The sequence below is a fragment of the Nicotiana tomentosiformis genome, chromosome 12 (assembly GCF_000390325.3).
Source record: "Nicotiana tomentosiformis chromosome 12, ASM39032v3, whole genome shotgun sequence".
NCBI classification, from domain to species: Eukaryota; Viridiplantae; Streptophyta; class Magnoliopsida; order Solanales; family Solanaceae; genus Nicotiana; species Nicotiana tomentosiformis.
The window spans coordinates 31,723,925-31,742,403 of NC_090823.1; the positions used below are offsets into that span (position 1 = coordinate 31,723,925).

Genomic DNA, 18,479 nt, shown 5'->3' on the forward strand with positions numbered 1-18,479 from the left:
ACCGAAAGTCCTCAACCCATCGCACAGACATAGTCTTCATAAGCATCAATTCTACTTAGATCCTCGTGTCCATCAGGTAAGATATCTTAATAAACTTTCCTCTGGGTAATCTTTGCTTGGTAGTCTCTTAGATAATCTGGGATATCAAAACTCTAGTAACAAAAAATAAAGAGAATCACATATTGAATTCGTTGTATGGTGCCACGAGGTTTAATGAGTGAAATCATATTAGCACTTTTGACCCAAAGGGTGTATTTACAATAAACTTCTATTAACTTGCAATAATATGGTCTAAGAACTGAATTTTCATCACTTGAATTTTGCCAACAACTACTCCTTGCAAAATCACCGAAGAGAACTAAAAATATGTGATACATTTACAAAAAATATAATTTAATGGTTATGCCTCCGATCTCAAGATTATCAAAAAAAAAAATCATCTCTAGCCTCTTATCAAAATTACATTTATCTCTTATTCTTAGTAAAAATTATATCAATCGACCTGGCTATCAAGTGTGGTAATTGAAATCTAATCTAAAAGGTTTAATATATATAGCCACCAACAAACTAAAGTAGTTCTAAACCCTACCAAAAGTTAGAAAAATGTAGTTCAGAATCGTACCAAAAATTTGAAATCCTTCAAGTTATTTTTCATAAGGACAATATCAAGTGCTTGCTTCTTCCTACTTTTATTTGCTTTTCAACATTGTATCTTAAAGTATAAGCGAGTTCATTGTTCCAGCTCCCGTCATTGCAACAAAAATCTCCAAAACCCTATTGGTAATGGATTGAACACAACATAAAGGAAGAAAATAGTGTTAGAAAATTATGAATCACAATTAAAGAAGAACTGCTATCTAAATAAATCAACCTCAAAAAATAAATTTTGGAATCATTAATTTTATGTAATATTACTAACCTATTGTGTCAAGCCATCAATCTGCAATTTATGCACATTTGCAGCATAACTTACGGAAGTTCCTATAAATTATTAAAGTTTATGTTCCAAATTATGAGTGAATTAAAGAAAACAACTCTAAACCTAAAAGGAACGAAGAAAACTTTAGACCTGTGAATTTAAAGTTTAGTAGGTTTCAAATTATGTGGAAAAAAGGTCTCCTAAACCTAAAAGAGTAGAAAGAATAACTAAATATTAGGAAAGTTATTAAATATATATCCCTAAATATTAGAGAACTAATTAAATTACTATTTTGTCTAATGTGAAATCAAGTTTTGAAGGATATAAAAGACGAACGACATTTCGATAGAACTTTCGTGCTTTTAATATAGTATAGATATAGATAGATTATGCAACATGATAGCTAAATTGAATATAATATGAAGTCTTACCAATTTGTCATAACTTGTGCATGGCATAGTTTGCCGATTTTGATTGCTCTTACCGCTCAACCTTAGGGTATTTTTAGTTCGAATATATTTCATTAGATGAGTGTCTGTACATATGGGGCCATTCCTGCAATGTTATCAATTTTTGGGATAAAATTTCAAGACCAATCCCAAAAAGCCCCTTTTGTGTCAATATGATGAAAACTATTCTTTTGGGCCGTACGAACCCCTATTTTAAAGCCCAATAAAAAGAATATGGGTCTGTCTAGTGTAGACAGCCCATTTTGCAACCTTAGGACTAGGGTTTCTTAGGAAGCCCTTAAACATAAAAACCCCTGCGTTTTTCTTCACCTTTCTTTTCTTGACTGACGACGCCTCCCAAATATTCAGACACCAAGCAGCGGGAGAGACAGAGACTCAGAAATGGTGACCTACAAAGTTAGTATCAGAAATTCACAACTGTGTTTCCTTTTTTATGAAATTGTTGTATTAATAAATTAATGGGATTTGTTGTTATTATTGTTGTTTGTAGTTCCATCAGTACCAGGTTGTAGGTAGAGCGCTGCCGACAGAAAACGATGAGCACCCAAAAATTTACCGTATGAAGCTCTGGGCTACCAATGAGGTCCGTGCCAAGTCCAAGTTCTGGTATTCACTTCTCTCTCTCTCTGCCCACCTTACTAATTGTAGTAATATATATATATATATATATATATATATATATATATGTATGTGTGTGTGTGTGTGTTGTGTATTTTGAAACTGCATAAAAGGTCTGTCAGGCACAATATTATGTAATTATACTTTTTGTTAACAAAATGTATGATAAGATCGTCCCCTCGCCCAAAAAAAGTACGCCCTTTCGTCCAAATTTATGTGGCAGTTTGATTGGGCACTGAAAGAAATAAATAATTTTTGAAACTTCTTGTCTGAAAAGAAACATAAACATTTTTGTTGCTATAAATTATCTCATTAAGAATAAAGTAGGAAGTTTAAGTTTAAGTTTAAATTGTTTTTAAATAAGTATGCGAATGTCTTTGGGACAGACAAAATATAAAAGTGCCACATAAATTGGGACAAAGGGACTAATAGTTCATAACTAGTAATAATGTCATATAAAATGGAAGATACGGAGTGTGTATGTGTGTGTAAGGAATGATTGTTGTTTTTGATTTGGATGAAAAAGGTATTACTTGAGGAAGCTAAAGAAGGTGAAGAAGAGCAACGGTCAGATGCTAGCTATTAATGAGGTATGATCATATGCATTTCATTAAATATACGGGGTTTTAGAGTTGTCTGATAGAATGTATCATTGGGACGTAATGATAGTAATTTTTGATATGTTGTTGCTTATTTGATTTTCCAGTCCCAAGTTATTACTTTTGGAGTTTATGGTTAATTTGTACCGTTACTTGATAAAAAAGAGATTATGGTTAAACTTTCATGTGGGTTATCCAAAGTAAAAGTTTTTGTTAATCCGTCGTGAAGCATGAATAGTAGGTTCCAAGTAATCTGGTTTGTGGGGATTTCCTGGGTAAAATTGCTCATTCGTCTGTATATTAAGGTTTGTATGGTCTTGTTAATGGTAGTCTTAGGATGTGATCCCTTGATGTTATGTTTTAGGGTCTGTAATTTGACTGGCTGATTCTCAGTTTTGAAAAGGATATCTAGTTATCATCTCCAACTTCCATGTATGCACTAAATTCATGTCATTCCTATTTACCCTTTCAAAATGAGCTCTTTCATAGTTTTACAAAATAGTAATAGGTCAGGAGGCAAATCACCATAAAAAGATAAAAAGTGTAATAGGTCAGGAAGCAAATCATAAAAATAAGAGGATAAGGTTTAAATCATACAGAGGTACATACATTAAGATTGCAAAATGCAAAGAATACGATGTTGTCACTTTTTAAAGAGTCACTGCATATGCTTGTTAGTAGTACCTATTCTTGGCGATACAAATTTTCCCCTAATTGTTTGTATGTCATTTAGAGCGATTATTGAAATGGTCTACTTCTTATAGTAGCCTTTTTTGAGAAGTAACTTCTCACGGTGTTTTTAAAAAGTAAAAAAAGGTGGTTTAGTTGTCATGGTAATGCCTCAAGATCCAGTCTTTTAGCCTCTCCAGAAAAAAGATGGTTTAGTTCCCAGTTTGGACGTAGCAATAATCCTTGTAATGGTTGCTAAGATAGTCTACTTTCTTTTGCCATAAATAGTTATTCTGCGTCTTTTTTGCTTTGGAGGTGTTGAACTTTGTTATTGAATATTGTGTTCCTTTGTGTAGATTTTTGAGAAGAACCCAACAAAAATCAAGAACTATGGTATTTGGTTGCGTTACCAAAGCAGAACTGGATATCACAACATGTACAAGGAGTACCGTGACACCACATTGAATGGTGCCGTGGAACAGATGTACACTGAGATGGCTTCTCGCCACAGGGTCCGCCATCACTGCATCCAGATCATTAAGACTGCCACCATTCCGGCTAAGCTTTGCAAGCGGGAGAGCACGAAGCAGTTCCATGATTCCAAAATCAAGTTTCCGTTGGTGTTCAAGAAAGTCAGGCCACCTTCAAGGAAACTCAAGACGACCTATAAGGCTACCAGGCCTAACTTGTTTATGTAAAATGTCTTTGATCATTAAGTGGATTGAGTGGCAACTTTAAGTTACTGCAATTTTGGTGCTCTGGACTAGTGGATTCCACATTCACTCGGAAAGGGGAGGAGAAAACACTTTTGTTGTGATCACAAATGATTATTAGATATCAGACTTCTATATTCTGTTTCGAGTTTGGTATTTTGTTTGCTTGGACAGTTGGAATCCTAGTTATACATCTCAATGTCTTTTATGTTGCACCACTTCTTAGTTTTATGTTGCTGCAGCACAGTGGCCAGAACACTTTAGCCATGTTGGTACCATCACCCTCCCAAAATATTCACAACTATTTTTTTCTGTCAAATTATTTTACATCTTTTCCTAAATGGGGGTTTTTTCGCTCTGGTGATATTGTAATTTTGTGTTGGTGTCAAGTTTAATACATCTTTTCTGCTTATTGTTTCACCTGTATTTAGTTGTTACCTAAGACATTTTTCCATTAATAAAATTAGACCTTTTCGATAATATTTCTACACATTTTACTTCCTCTGAAATTTTATGATCATCCGAATCACATTTATCAGAACTGAGAATTCTTTTCATCAATAAGATTTTGATCAAACTGTTTACAAACTTGTCGATTTGACTGAGAAAGCTAAATTAGAAGTTTGGATATGGTTAATTTGGATCTAAAGGAAGTAAAAAGTTTCAACATAATGAACTTTTGGCATATGTCACAAAGGAAATTAGGAAGATGGAAGGGGAGAACAAAGAGTAAAAAATGGAAAACTGAAATAAAAAGTAACACCAAAGAGAAAGCTAAATTAGGAGTTTGGACATGGTTAATCTGGTTTCCAAATGAAGTAAAAAGTTTATTGAACTTTTGAAAATGTCAAAAAAGAAATAAGGAAGATTTGAGGGGAGCAAAGAGTAAAAAGTAGAAAATTGAAATAAAAATTAACACCAAAAAAAAATTGGGTAAGATCCACCGAAGTGGGAAGCCTTAACCGGATGTGTCTGATAACAGGTTAAGTCCGAAGACTGTTCCCGTCCCTGTCAGGGGAGATGCCAACCGTCTCTCCTTTCTACGAACACAATTAGAATGGATTTATGTTTTCTATATAAATAGATAGTTCAACTCTAAATTAGCGATATGGGATAGCTGTCAAGGTCTGCCAACTACTTTCTCATTTCACTTCCAATGTTTTCAGCTTCTTTTGAGCAACAAAGAATTAAAAAAAAATGGAGGGTTATCAAATATTAGAAACAAGCTACTTTATATTTCTCAGTTTTAGGCTTCTCTACATACTACAATATGAAAAAACAAAATTCTATAAGTGGGGTCTTGGAAAGGTAGTGTGTACGCAGACCTTATCTCTTACCTCTACTTGGTGAAGATAGAAAGGTTGTTTTCAATAGACCTTCGGTTCAGAGGAAAATATATTGTAACATAAAAAGTATGGGTTCGCTCCTCTACCCCCTTTCTACTTAAATACCAGAGTTTGTTCGAACGTATCCCTTCTCCCGGCCGGGCTCCCACCATACATGTGGAACAAACTATGAATACATAGACTAACTCATAGTTCTAGTAGAGCCATATTTGACCTCTTAGTTAGACTTCTATCTTTGATACTTGAGCACTAAAACTCTGAATAAGCTCTTCCTTTTTAAACTTTGAAGGTTTCCTTGTACAAAAGAAGAATCAAATGCCAAGTAAGGAAACCGTTATCGTAATCACTATTCATCCACCAACCAAACTTGCGAGATAGTTCATCCAATTCAACATGATATCTAAAAGGAATACAAGTTTTAAGTTCGAGTCTCCTTGTCACTCATCCACAAAATACTTTCTTGCGCTTTAACAAAAACAATCTTCTTTTCACCTTTTTCTAAACCCTTTTGCGGGTCATAAATGTCGTTATAAACTGTAATTTTAGTATTTTGAAACTCTTTATCTTTTAGAATTAACTTTGCAGAGTCGTGTGAACTAAAATTAGGAATGTAGTATTCAGATTAGTAGACATTTTTAGTTTCTAAACTTTACAATGTTCTATGAAACTTACTAGTCCTAAAGCAGTTTAAAGAATATCCTTTGACATGTTTTTCATCATACCAAACACACTCGACCTACTAAAGAGGGAAGCATCATTCTATTTTTACTTTTCCCCTGTTTGATGAATGATGGCAGTAGGCTGAATTTAGGGGGGCAAAAAATTACACTGTCCGCGCAAAATTCGTTTTGTGCCTTTATATATTATATTTTAAATACTCTTAACATAGCTCAGTAATCAAGGGGGTTCAAAAGGTTGTTGGTTCAATTCTCACTCGCCATAGTCTCTTTTAAATTTTTAACCTTTTTCTTTTTTGAACCCCCTTAGCTGAAACTCTGCCTCCACCACTGAATGGCAGTAGCAAGAAACAAAAAAATTGCTATGAACTGGAAAATCATATAATTAGGTGGTTTGAGCTCTCAATCTCAAAAGACTATTGTGTCTTTTCTAGCTTTTACATAAATCAAACCTCAGTGCCTTGAAATCATCCAATTAGCTAAGGTGGTTAAAAAAAAAGACAAGCAAAATTTAAAATACTCATCGCTAAGAACAAAAAGCTAAAAAACTAAAACTTAAAATTGACAGTTGCTTAGCAATTGCTGTGATGAGATGAAGCAGCCTCAATGTCACACTAAATTAAGCCTCAGAAGCAGAAAGTTGCTCTTGCTATACTAAAGCTGAAATCAGGGCTTGAATGCAGAAAAAACGACAACGGAGTTGTGACCACCAAAACCAAATGAATTTGATATTGCTGCAGATGGAAAACAAATGTTAGCAAAACTTTTGAGCATAAATTTGAGAAGCTGCGAGAAGTTCAACTATTTCTCAAAGTTTTTATCCCATCTATCTGAAAAAAGATTATCTTACCAACATTGACCTCGTGCTGCTGTTTCTTGTTTGCGACAGTATCAAACTCAACTGAAGGCTCGGGATTCTGCATAGTTCACGAAAACAGGAGATTTGCAAATTAAGAACGAGCATAGGAGTCGATATTTGAATGCAAGTTCCCAAAGAGAAAATGACATACGAATTGGTTTATGGAAGGATGCAGCCAGCCAGTTGTAATGGCTTTAACTGTTGCAATAGCTTCCAGGCCACCAGCAGCACCCAGGCAATGGCCTATCATGGACTGGTAGAACGGAAAATGACAATTTTGAAGGATCAATATTTTTTCAATATGTCAATAAAGTCAACATGAAAGAAACGGCTAATACAGGTATTATGACTTAGAGAAAGTTACCTTGGTTGCATTCATTTTGATCTCTGAAGGGTTCTTGAATACCTTCTTAACAGCATTTACCTCAGCTAGATCACCAACTATGGTGGAAGTTGCATGAGCATTGATGTAATTAACCTGAAAATAAACGAAAAGGAGAGACCAGATGATAATCAAACTCAAGTACCAAACTTTTTTTAAAAATAGTTAAGTAAGCAACTCAAGTACCAAACTTTTAGGAACAGTTTAACCACTATATTATCTATTCCTCACAAATAATGACTAACATCTAATGTTTGAATTACCATCTAAACAAGGTTCTAAATGACAACTTAAACGACATCCTGAACAAAGATCTAAATGACCAACTGAACGACTGCACTTCAAAATTTGGGTAAATTTTATTGTATCTCCATCTCTTTAAAAGTACTAGTACAACAACAATGAACCCAGTGTAATCCACTAGTGGGGTTTGGGGAGGGTAATGCATACGCAAACCTTACCCCTACCTTGAGAAGGTAGAGAGGTTGTTTCCGGTCTCTTTAAAAGTACTAGTAAAAGACCAATACCATTGCAACTGACCAAGTAAATTCACTATTCATTATTGTCCATGAACATCACAAATACTAGGTGCAAGTGGGACCAAAAAATAAGCATCTTAAAAAGGACTACAGGACTTACAATCTTGACTATTTCAGCAATAACTAAGAACAGTAAAGGAGGGTATAGTCTGGGCCCTGGGGTTCCATGAAATCTCAATCTGGAAAACACTATACCATGTGAATTAAGCTTCCTTGACTACAACAAAAGATGGGATTGGTATTAATGATAATTCTTAACAGTTTCTACGAAAGCTAGCGAGGACATCCATTTTGCTGATGCTGACGGTCGATCGGATGCTCTTCATCTTCCTCATGGAAGCTTTGAGCAAAACATTGGACAACACAAAGAAGAGGAGATAATAGCAGGGAATTCAGAACAAAAGGAGGGATGGAGCTGCATTTTCCTGCTCACTTATGGTTTGCCAACGACACCCTGATTCTCTGTGATGCTGTTTCTGAGTAATTATCATTATATTATGGGTGTTCACTATAGTTTAAAGAAGGTTCATGGGTCAAGACCAATCAGGAGAAAGAAGTCGATGGTAGTGAGCTAGGTTGATAACTGGACGCATTCGGCCCAGATTTTGGTTGTCAAACAGCTTATTATTGGCTTAATAAGGGCTTCCCTTGATGCCACTCACAAAGATACCGCAATTTGCATGGGTGATTCAGATATTCTGATGTAGCGAAATAAAAGATTGTGGTACTATTATCTTTCATTTTTTTTTCTTTTTGAGAAGGCAACATATTTGTATATTAGTATATAGACTTCACTAAAATTGTGAAGGTAACATCTTTCATATTTATTTATCCTCCTTATATTTTAGTTCGAAATAGAACAAAGATAATATTAGAGATGAGATAAATCTATTAGTTAGAGATAGAGTATCATGTAGCAGTCGAAAATAGCTTTTTGTCTTCTAGTTAAAGATACATGCTTTTTTATTTCAAGAGTTCTGACTACTAATAATTCCTTTTTTTCCATAAATATGACCATTGCGTACTTAAAGAAAACTTGAGTAACACTTCATGAATAATACCTTATGAATTGATCTATCTATTTCTCTCCAAGTTCTTTCTCTCATTTCTCCTATTTCTCTCTATTATTCTCCTGTTTCCCCCTTATTTTTGATGCTACATCAAATTCAAGCAGAGACCAATCGGATGGATAATGATGTAATATTTAGTTATCAAAGGGTGGAATAGTTGATTTTGATGAAGAGTCGATGGTCAATCAACTATACCTAAATCCATATACATTGGGGGTAGGCATATAAATCTTCTATATCCGATACGCTCTATTGGTTTCATTCCATTCCAATACTAAATATTTTGTGTTGTAAGAAATATTAGCAGATCTCCAGAAGTATATTTATTCCTCATACTTTTTCCTATGTGGACATAACAAGCTCTAACAAACCTAAAAATACTCCTGGTAAACACCGGACTTACATTTACTTAGCATAAGTGCAATTACTTAACCCTAACTTGTTGGTGTCGTATATGGATTCCTTGCTTCCTGTTTGTTCTGTTCTCAAGTAAGTCCAAATTGATTCCAAAGAGATTGTAGGATGGTATTTGGAATCTATATTTCTTGTTAGGCTGCTCTCTTTATTTATTGTTTATATACAAAGGTTACCCTATTTTAACCTTATTTACTTATCTAAAAAACAAGAGATTAAATATCTCTAAGGAAATATAGAACAATCTCAGATGCTACAAGTTTTAAACTATTCAAGAAACAAGATTGCAGAATTGAGTCATGTTTCCGAGAGAAGAACAATACAAAGTGGAAGCCCCAAACAAGGTCTAAGTCTCATGTTAAAACATATCTGATATCAGCACTATTTTTTCTGTCTCCAGTAAAAGTTTAGCCAACGATGAAAAAACTCATGAAAGGGAAAGTACGAAAGTAAGGATGTTGGATTTGGTGGCCAAGGACAACAGGTATGACCTAATTTATATTGGATATAGCCACAACAATTTGTTCTTTCCTGCAGCTCTGTTACAATTTTTCTTTGATTATTGAGTGGACATAACAAAAGTAGAACATCAAATGAGTGAAAGAACAAAAGAAAAAATACCTCTTCTGGTGACACTCCAGCATCTTCAAGGCTGCTAAGAATACATGAAGAAACACCGAGTCCATCAGCTCTGGGGTCAGTCATGTGATAAGCATCACAGTTTACTGCTCCACCCAAATATTCTGCAATTATGGGTGCTCCTCGCTTCATTGCATGCTCTAAACTTTCCATCACCTGTCAATAACTCCATCCAATTGTCATTGTGTCTTTCCAAGGTGATCGATCATGTTGTATGAGAGTGATATAATATGGCAGTGCTTTGTCTAAAACAGTTCCCCACCATGCAATGAAAGAGCAATCACGAATTTTTGGTTGGTATTTTTAGTTTTTTACGTTAAGTATTCCACATTGGTGGAGGAAAAATAGGTTTTTGTCTCGTTGTACTTAGAATATCCTCACCTCATGAGCTAACTTTTGGGGTTGAGTTAGGTCCGATGTTCATTTTCTGAACATATTTAATTACTTCATGAAGGATAGAAATATTAATTATTAAAAAGAGTACTATAGACAACACATAGCATTGGTTCAAAGTGGATAAAAAGCTTATATGATGTTTCTCGTTATCAAACTTTTAATCAACACTTGAGCAAACTTACCAAAACTCCAGCCCCCTCTCCCATAACAAAGCCGTCTCTATCTTTGTCCCACGGTCTAGAAGCAGTTTGTGGATCATCATTTCTTTGAGACAAAGCTCTACATGCGACAAAACCTCCTAATCCAATGGGAATCATGGCAGCTTCAGTTCCACCAGCTATCATCAAATCAGCTTCACCGCGACGAATGTGGTTTGCAGCAGCATAGAAACAATAGTTGGAGGTAGCACAAGCAGTTGAAATTGAATAGTTCGGTCCCATGAAACCAACATCAATTGCAAGCAAGGCCGAACCCATGTTTGTTATGGCATATGGTATAAAAAATGGAGAAATTTTCCTGTGACCCTTTTCGATTAAGGCTTGGACGCCATCTGAAAAAACAGTAAGACCACCCATTCCTGTTCCTACCAAAACACCAGCTCGCTCCTTATTGATCTGCATCAGAATAGAACTAAAGATCTTAAAATCATGTCCCCTACTGCAAAAAAGAAATAAATCCAGACTAAAAAGGTCTGCAGACTAGTAAGACTCATGATTTTCAAATGCAGTAACTAAAAGAATCAATGACGGACAAATTTGCATCACTAAGACGATTAGTTTTTGACTATTTTAAACCACTCACAGAAAACCTACGGAGAAAAAAGAAAAAAAGATGTCAAAGCACATATTCAAAAAGAGAACAGAGGGTGTTGTTGCATTTATGTTCATGGAGTGAAGTTCCGAAATCACTGCAACTGGAGTTTGTTCCATATACTAGGGCTGTGCATCGGTCGGATCGGATCGGATTTAGCACATTTCGGATTTTATAAAATGCAATCCGAATCCAACCCAAATTAAATTGGAACGGGTCGGATTTTAAAGTTTGGATTGGGTAAATATTTCAGAATTTCGGATCGGATTGTACGCCTTATTAATGCTACTAACAATCTAATTGGCTACTACACCTTTTAAGGCTACTGCTATTCACCATTCTATTAAATTGAAAGACAACAAATGTCTTTCATAGCAATAAACAAAACAAAAGTTTCATAGCAAAATAAAATAAACTGAAATTCCAAACAAACGTCTAATAAGAGAGAGGCGTCATTGTCTGTCGATGGGAAGGAGATACTAAGAATGAGAGACACAGAGGTAAGACTTAAGAGAAGCGGACAGAGCAATCTGAAGAGAGGTTAGAGAGAGAGACTTTGATATAAACTAAGAAAAGATAAGTCTAAAGAATGGCGGATGAAATGAGAAGACCTAAATATAATATTTATACATGTCTATATAATTCAAATTTGGGTCTGATTGGATTAAAACTATACCAATCTGAATCCGATCTGAATATCCAAACTTTTAAAAAGCCTAACCCATATCCGATCCGAAAATTCGAATAGAGTTGATCGGATCGGATTCTCGGATAACCGATCCAAATGCACATCCCTACCATATACCATAGATTTCAAATATTTAAAAACATCTAAACTGGAGGACAAAACAACGACGAAGTTCTAAAATTCTGGGAAGATTCATGGACAAGAATAGCACCAATTTACTAGCAAGTATATGGTTTGTTAGTACGGGAGAATAAGGAACCAAAGGAAGTTCTACTGGAGTCTCAGCTCCAATCTTGGCGATCCCAATGCCCTACTTTGCTGATCAAGAGCAAGCTTTATGGTAGCCACATAGTGAAGGTATACGTAGTACCTAGAGTTACAATTGGGTGATGAATGAAAGAATGGAGAGAAACATTACCCATATATGATATAACATATCTTTTTGTTTTATTTGATAATCGTGGTGTTCGGACCAGCTTACACACATCGGCTAATTTCACGGGATACCTGCTGATTCCATGGGATATCTAATAGACTTAGGCCTACGTATGTATACATATACATGGAAACAGTGAAGAAACTAATCTTTATGCAATGGAAGATTGTCAGAACAGCAACTAAAGCTTCAAAGTCCATCCTGCCAAGAGGTCACTGGTAAATTTTTACTCTCAATTAATTTTGTTAATAATGTGCGATATACGATGCTTGTTTGGCAAACCTCTACATGTTAAGAATGAGGTAATTGATTTTGATTATTGAACAAACCAAATATGACTGCTGAAGAGTCTATAATATTATTTGGGTCTTCCATAGATAAATTATATGCTTCATCATAATATAAGCATATTGCTCATGACTTAGAGACCTACGGAAAGTGCGAAAGTTCTGACAAAGAAGCACATATTATCAAATAAGGTTTCTCATTAGCTTAATACTTCAAATGACCCAAACACGTGAAACATTAATAGGTCATGCTATAATAGCCGTCACCATATCCAAATATATGTGGATTGTGTAAGTGATCATTTCAATAATTCAATTCTACAGATAGGTTTTTTCTTTTTTCCGTGAATGTGTACAAGCTTATTGTTCAAATAGACATAGCATCTTAACAACAAAAGTAAAGAGAAGACAGAATATGTAATAAGTTAAATATAACTGAATCCATTTATGGAATATAGATAGATTGTTTATTGGCTTTACCATCATAAAAGAACTATCCGAGATTTTTTTTTAACTATCAGAGAATTATTAATAAGAATATAACTAAAATAGCTACTACTACCAGAGCTCAAGCTGAAAATTTTAAAAGCTCCAGTAGTTGTCCCCAGGTAGAGAAAGGGGATAACGAGGACCTCAAAACAAAGAAAACAAACTATATTCCAAAAACAGAAACAGAAAAATAAACCAACAAATCTAAACATATCAACAGCCAAACTTAAAACATACCACAGCAAGCCCCATCCCATTTTATCTCAATTTAAGTAAAAACAATTTCAAGAACTTATAAAACTACATGCACAAAACAAAAAAAACAAAAAAAAACAATTTTATTTGAAATAAACAAAAATGTGAAAAAGTGAAACCTTTTTATCTCTGTCAGTACCAAGATCCGCATTTTCAAGAGCTTTTTTCCCAGCAACAATACCATATCTAAGACAATCATCAAGCCTTCTATCATTTTTACCATCAATATAACCTTCAGCTTTAAACCCTCTAATTTGTCCACCAAATCTAGTTGGGAATTTCGAGGCATCAAATCGATCAATTAGACTAATCCCACTTTCACCAGCTAATAATTTATCATAGTAAGCATCAACGTCATTGCCAAAAACAGAAACAAGGCCCATCCCAGTTATGACCACGCGCTTCTTCGGGTCTTTCTCGCGCGTGGGAGCTGATGAAGCTGAGATAAACGGAGTGAGTTTTTTGGGTTTCAATGGCTTTACATTGGTGAATTGGTGGGTGTTGGGTTTGAGGAATGGGTGGGTGGGTGGTGAAGGGCGGAGGGATGAAGATTGAAGAGCTTGCATTGTTATGGTTATGGTGCGGTGGGTGGTGAGTGGTGAGTGGTGGGGGTGGAGTGTGGCGGAGAAGGGAAGATGGAGTGATGAGTTTTCGATGACAACTATGTGAATGCAGGGGGAAAGGCTTAAAACGTACTGTGACTGTGTTCTGTTCCAACCAGAACCTATATATATTTATTACTCCCAACTATACTTTTTACTGTTTTGCATAATTTATTACCCATTTGGATATATATATATATATATATATATATATATATATATATATATATATATATATATACTATTTTAATACTCACTCCGTTCACTTTTACTTGTCGTATATACTTAAAATATATTTTTATTTTTACTCGTCATTTTATGCATATCAAGACAAATAATTTTTTTTCTCTTATACCCACTTTAAGTCCAATAAAATATGCATCAATTAATATGGGTATCATGAATTATTTTATAAAGATAAAAGAGACAAGAGTGAGTTGTTGTAGTGGTCAGCACCCCCTACTTCTAACCAAGAGGTTGTGAGTTCGAGACGCCCTAAGAGAAAGGTGGAGAGTTCTTGGAGAGAGGGAGCCGAGTTTCTATTGGAAACAGTATTTCTACCCTAAGGTAGGGGTAAGGTCTGCCTACACACTACCCTCCTCAGACTCCACTAGTGAAATTATACTGGGTTGTTGTTGTTATAAAGATAAAAGGGCTAAAATTGCCTCTAACTATTAACATGAAATAACTTTACTCTTTGTTTTGCAAATGATATGAAGATTTAATTTCATTGACAATATGTGAAGCATCTATGTCGAAGAAATGGCGTGGGATAACCACTTTATAATATGATATTTAGTTTTTATTCAGTATTTTTAATGCTGAGCACAAATAGTCATTACTCTATTAAAATTAATACGAAAAGACATTGTTACCCTTTCTTCATGAGTGTTGTGTAAATATTAAGGACATAGTGTCCTTAATATTTACACTGTACACATGAAGTTAAGGACGTCGTGTCCTTAACATTTACACTGAACATATAAAGTTAAGGACATGATGTCCTAAAGTTTAACAACGTAAGGTGCAAATACAAGACACTTTGTCCTTAATAATTATACAGCATTTATGAAGTTAAGGACATCATGTCCTTAATATTTACACAACACTCATAAAGTTAAGGACAATATGTCATTAACATTTACGCTGCACATATGAAGTTAAGGACATGAGGTCCTAAAGTTTAACAACATGAGGTGCAAATACAAGTCAAGGACATTATATCCTTAACATTTACACTACACACATGAAGTTAAGGACGTTTTATCCTTAACATTTACACTGAACATATGAAGTTAAGGACATGATATCCTAAAGTTTAACAACGGAAGGTGCAAATACAAGATATTTTGTTCTTAATATTTACACAGTATTTATGAAGTTAAGGATATCATGCCCTTAATATTTACACAACACTCATAAAGTTAAGGACACTATGTTCTTAATATTTATACTATACATATGAAGTTAAGGACATGAGATCCTAAAGTTTAACAACAGAATGTGCAAATACAAGTAAAGGACATTATGTCCTTAACATTTACACTGCACACATGAATTTAAGGACGCCGTGTCCTTAACATTTACACTGAACATATGAAGTTAAGGACATGATATCCTAAAGTTTAACAAAGGAAGGTGCAAATACAAGACACTTTGTCCTTAATATTTACATAGTATTTATGAAGTTAAGGACATCATGCCCTTAATATTTACACAACACTCATAAAGTTAAGGATACTATGTCCTTAACATTTACACTATACATATGAAGTTAAGGACATGAGATCCTAAAGTTTAACAACAGAAGGTGCAAATACAAGTTAAGGACATTATGTCCTTAACATTTACACTGCACACATGAAGTTAAAGACGTCGTGTCCTTATCATTTACACTGAACATATGAAGTTAAGGACATGATGTCCTAAAGTTTAACAACGGAATGTGTAAATACAAGACACTTTGTCCTTAATATTTACACAATATTTATGAAGTTAAGGACATCATGTCCTTAATATTTACACAACACTCATAAAGTTAAGGACACTATGTCCTTAATATTTATACTGCACACATGAAATTAAGGACACCATATCCTTAATATTTACACTACACATATGAAGTTAAGGATATGAGGTCCTAAAGTTTAACAAAAGAAGGTGCAAATACAAGTTAAGGACATTATGTCCTTAACATTTACACTACACACATGAAGTTAAGGACGTCGTGTCCTTAACATTTACACTGAACATATGAAGTTAAGGATATGATGTCCTTAATATTAGCACATGGGTATTTTTGTCCGGGCGGATAAAAAATTATTAAGCACTAGCTAAAAAGTAAATACATTTTAAACGGTGGCTAAAGAGTAAAGACATCTCTAACTAGTGGCCAGTGTTGTGAAGAGCGTGAAGTGAGAAAAAGCGACAAACCCCATTTCGCTTAAAGCGAGAAGCGAAGCGCTCGCTTTTTTGAAGTGAAGCAAAATTTAAAAATAAATAAATAATAAATATTGCATAGACAACACATGTAATTGTAAGTAAATGTTCAATAATTCAATGTAAAAACTGAATAGTAGCATCAATTAAAGTACAAAATGAGCATCCTATTCTTCTACAAGATTGTCAAATTCTTGTATTCCACTATCATTATTATATTGCTCGTCATCTTCTTCAACTTCTTCTTCTTCATCAACTAGGGACAAAGTAGCTGCCTCTTTTCCCTTCCTCCGTGAACTTGAAGTTGAGGTACTCCCCCTCAAACCATAAATCCTCTCCCCAATTTCACGCGCCTCCGCAACATCACCCCAAGTGAAATCAGAAGTTTCCTCAAATACTTCTTCATCTGCATGATCTTCCGGGACTCCAGTTAGCCATTCATTAGCATCATCGATGTTGTCCAAATTAATTGGATCAATTACATTGCGAGTGTTGTATCCAAACTAATTGGATCAAGTTATTTTATCTTGCACGGATTCTTCAGGTATCAACTTCTCAATACATTCATAGTATCCATTCCACAAAGGTTCATCTCCTAGAATCTTTTCTTCATTGTCATAAAACAGTTCCGGGTTCAAAACAAGTCCAGCTGCATGCAAAGGGCTATGAAGCTTACTATCCCACCTTTTATCTATGATCTCAAAGACTTTTTTGTATTTTCTTTGATCACTAAACAAGACTTGAATAGCCTCCTTTGCCCTATCCATTGCTTCGTACAGGTAGCCCATTGGTGGCCTTTGCTCCCCATCCACAAAACGAAGCACTTTAACTAAAGGACCACCAATCTTCAATGCATGAACCACATTGTTCCAGAATGAAGGAGAAAGTATAATATCTGCAGATTCTCTCCCTCGAGCTTCCCTTCCATAGGCACTGTTAGTGCACTCATCTAAAATAAACAACTTCTTCAAATTGCTTTTTTGCTCATACATCATATGCAAAGTCAAGAAAGCAGTAGTAAATCTTGTCTTTGCGGGTTTCACCAAACTTCTTTGTTTAGTGAATCTCTTCATCATATTCAATAACAAAGACCTTTGAACAATATAGGAATGCACTCTAATTGCCTGATTAAAGATTGAACTAAAGGGTCTTTCCTTGAAAATGTCACCGAAGATCAAATTAATAGAATGTGCTGCACACGGAGTCCAATAAATATGCGGGTACCCAGCAGACATTAAATCGCCAGCTTTAACATTTTCACTGGCATTGTCCGTGACAACTTGAACAACATTTTCTGCTCCAATAGAGTCTATTGTACTCTTGAACAAGGAGTACATTTTGGTTGAATCAGTCGAAGAGTCGCTTGCAACAATAGACTCAAGAAATAGGCTTCCCTTAGGAGAATTCACTAAGATATTGATGATCATTTTTCCATTTCTCGCCGTCCACTTATCCATCATAATGGAACAACCAAACTTGTTCCATTCTACTTTGTGCTCTTCCACGATTTTGTTCACCTCTGCCACCTCTTTTTTTAGATATGGCTCTCTAACTTCATGATATATTGGAGGCTTCATTCCTGGACCATATTGGCCTACGGCCTCAATAAAAGCAGAAAAAGTGTCAGTATAATTAACACAATTAAAAGGAAGACCTGCATCATACATCCACCATGCAAACATTGTAATTGCACGATCCCTCAAAATCGTTTTGGCATCAATTTGAGGATTACCACTTTTTCCTTCCTTATCTCCAGATTTTTACGAGAAGTAACAATCCATAGGACATTTGGTCTTGCCAGTAGATCCACAACTAGAAGACATTGGTTGCATCCTTCCCCGCTTTTGTGATTTTGGTGGAAGCGACGAAGCATCGTCACCTTCTTCTGTTTCATCATCGTCATCAAGATTATACAGTTCTAGTTCATGAATCAGTTGAGTCTTTAACTCTCTTTTTTTATGAAGGAATGCTTTCAAATCTTCCTTCACATGCGACGGAACTTTAGGACAAGATGCGACATTTGGATCACCACCGATTAGATGCGCTTTTTGACGATAGATTCCTCCATTTGAAATCTTGTCACAAAAAAGACATCTAATTGCCATCTTGTTGGTCTCGCAAACTCTTTCAGAGTAAGCCCAAGCCGGATCTTTCCTATCTTCT

At 35.0% G+C, this 18,479-nt stretch overlaps 3 protein-coding genes and 1 non-coding gene across 4 annotated transcripts; 1 reads left to right on the forward strand and 3 right to left on the reverse strand.

Annotated features, from left to right (window-relative positions):
- The first annotated feature begins 1,625 nt into the window (after positions 1-1,625).
- LOC104118310 (large ribosomal subunit protein eL20) lies at positions 1,626-4,203 on the forward strand. The gene is made up of 4 exons (XM_009629532.4): positions 1,626-1,785; positions 1,880-1,995; positions 2,534-2,597; positions 3,632-4,203. Exons 1-4 carry the CDS (start codon positions 1,771-1,773, stop codon positions 3,971-3,973), a joined length of 537 nt encoding a protein of 178 aa, XP_009627827.1. The 5' UTR covers positions 1,626-1,770; the 3' UTR covers positions 3,974-4,203.
- A 707-nt stretch (positions 4,204-4,910) lies between these two features.
- On the reverse strand, positions 4,911-5,038 carry LOC117281993 (U6atac minor spliceosomal RNA). Its single transcript, XR_004512622.1, has one exon. It is a non-coding gene; the product is annotated as a U6atac minor spliceosomal RNA (small nuclear RNA).
- Positions 5,039-6,370: 1,332 nt separating this feature from the next.
- On the reverse strand, positions 6,371-13,980 carry LOC104118311 (3-oxoacyl-[acyl-carrier-protein] synthase I, chloroplastic-like). Its single transcript, XM_009629533.4, has 7 exons — positions 13,395-13,980; positions 10,493-10,924; positions 9,897-10,070; positions 7,235-7,348; positions 7,022-7,123; positions 6,862-6,928; positions 6,371-6,745 (listed from the first exon to the last, which is right to left on the reverse strand). Exons 1-7 carry the CDS (start codon positions 13,839-13,841, stop codon positions 6,678-6,680), a joined length of 1,404 nt encoding a protein of 467 aa, XP_009627828.1. The 5' UTR covers positions 13,842-13,980; the 3' UTR covers positions 6,371-6,677.
- A 2,503-nt stretch (positions 13,981-16,483) lies between these two features.
- LOC138902423 (uncharacterized) lies at positions 16,484-17,998 on the reverse strand. The gene is made up of 2 exons (XM_070190289.1): positions 16,879-17,998; positions 16,484-16,722 (listed from the first exon to the last, which is right to left on the reverse strand). The coding sequence occupies exons 1-2, from the start codon at positions 17,996-17,998 to the stop codon at positions 16,484-16,486; spliced, it is 1,359 nt and encodes a 452-aa protein (XP_070046390.1).
- Between the last annotated feature and the right edge of the window lie 481 nt (positions 17,999-18,479).

Excerpts from the sequence above, each read along its gene's own strand:
- LOC104118311 (XM_009629533.4), bottom strand. The coding sequence starts at position 13,841 with ATGCAAGCTCTTCAATCTTCATCCCTCCGCCCTTCACCACCCACCCAC. Across the intron at positions 7,349-9,896 it reads CTGGAGTGTCACCAGAAGAG|GTTAATTACATCAATGCTCA; the intron begins GTATTTTTTCTT and ends GTTTATTTTCAG. Across the intron at positions 7,124-7,234 it reads TCAAAATGAATGCAACCAAG|TCCATGATAGGCCATTGCCT; the intron begins GTAACTTTCTCT and ends CCGTTCTACCAG.
- LOC138902423 (XM_070190289.1), bottom strand. The coding sequence starts at position 17,998 with ATGTTTGCATGGTGGATGTATGATGCAGGTCTTCCTTTTAATTGTGTT. Across the intron at positions 16,723-16,878 it reads GTGGAATGGATACTATGAAT|ATGAAGAAGTATTTGAGGAA; the intron begins GTATTGAGAAGT and ends AAGATCATGCAG.
- LOC104118310 (XM_009629532.4), top strand. Across the intron at positions 1,996-2,533 it reads CGTGCCAAGTCCAAGTTCTG|GTATTACTTGAGGAAGCTAA; the intron begins GTATTCACTTCT and ends TGGATGAAAAAG. Across the intron at positions 2,598-3,631 it reads AGATGCTAGCTATTAATGAG|ATTTTTGAGAAGAACCCAAC; the intron begins GTATGATCATAT and ends TCCTTTGTGTAG.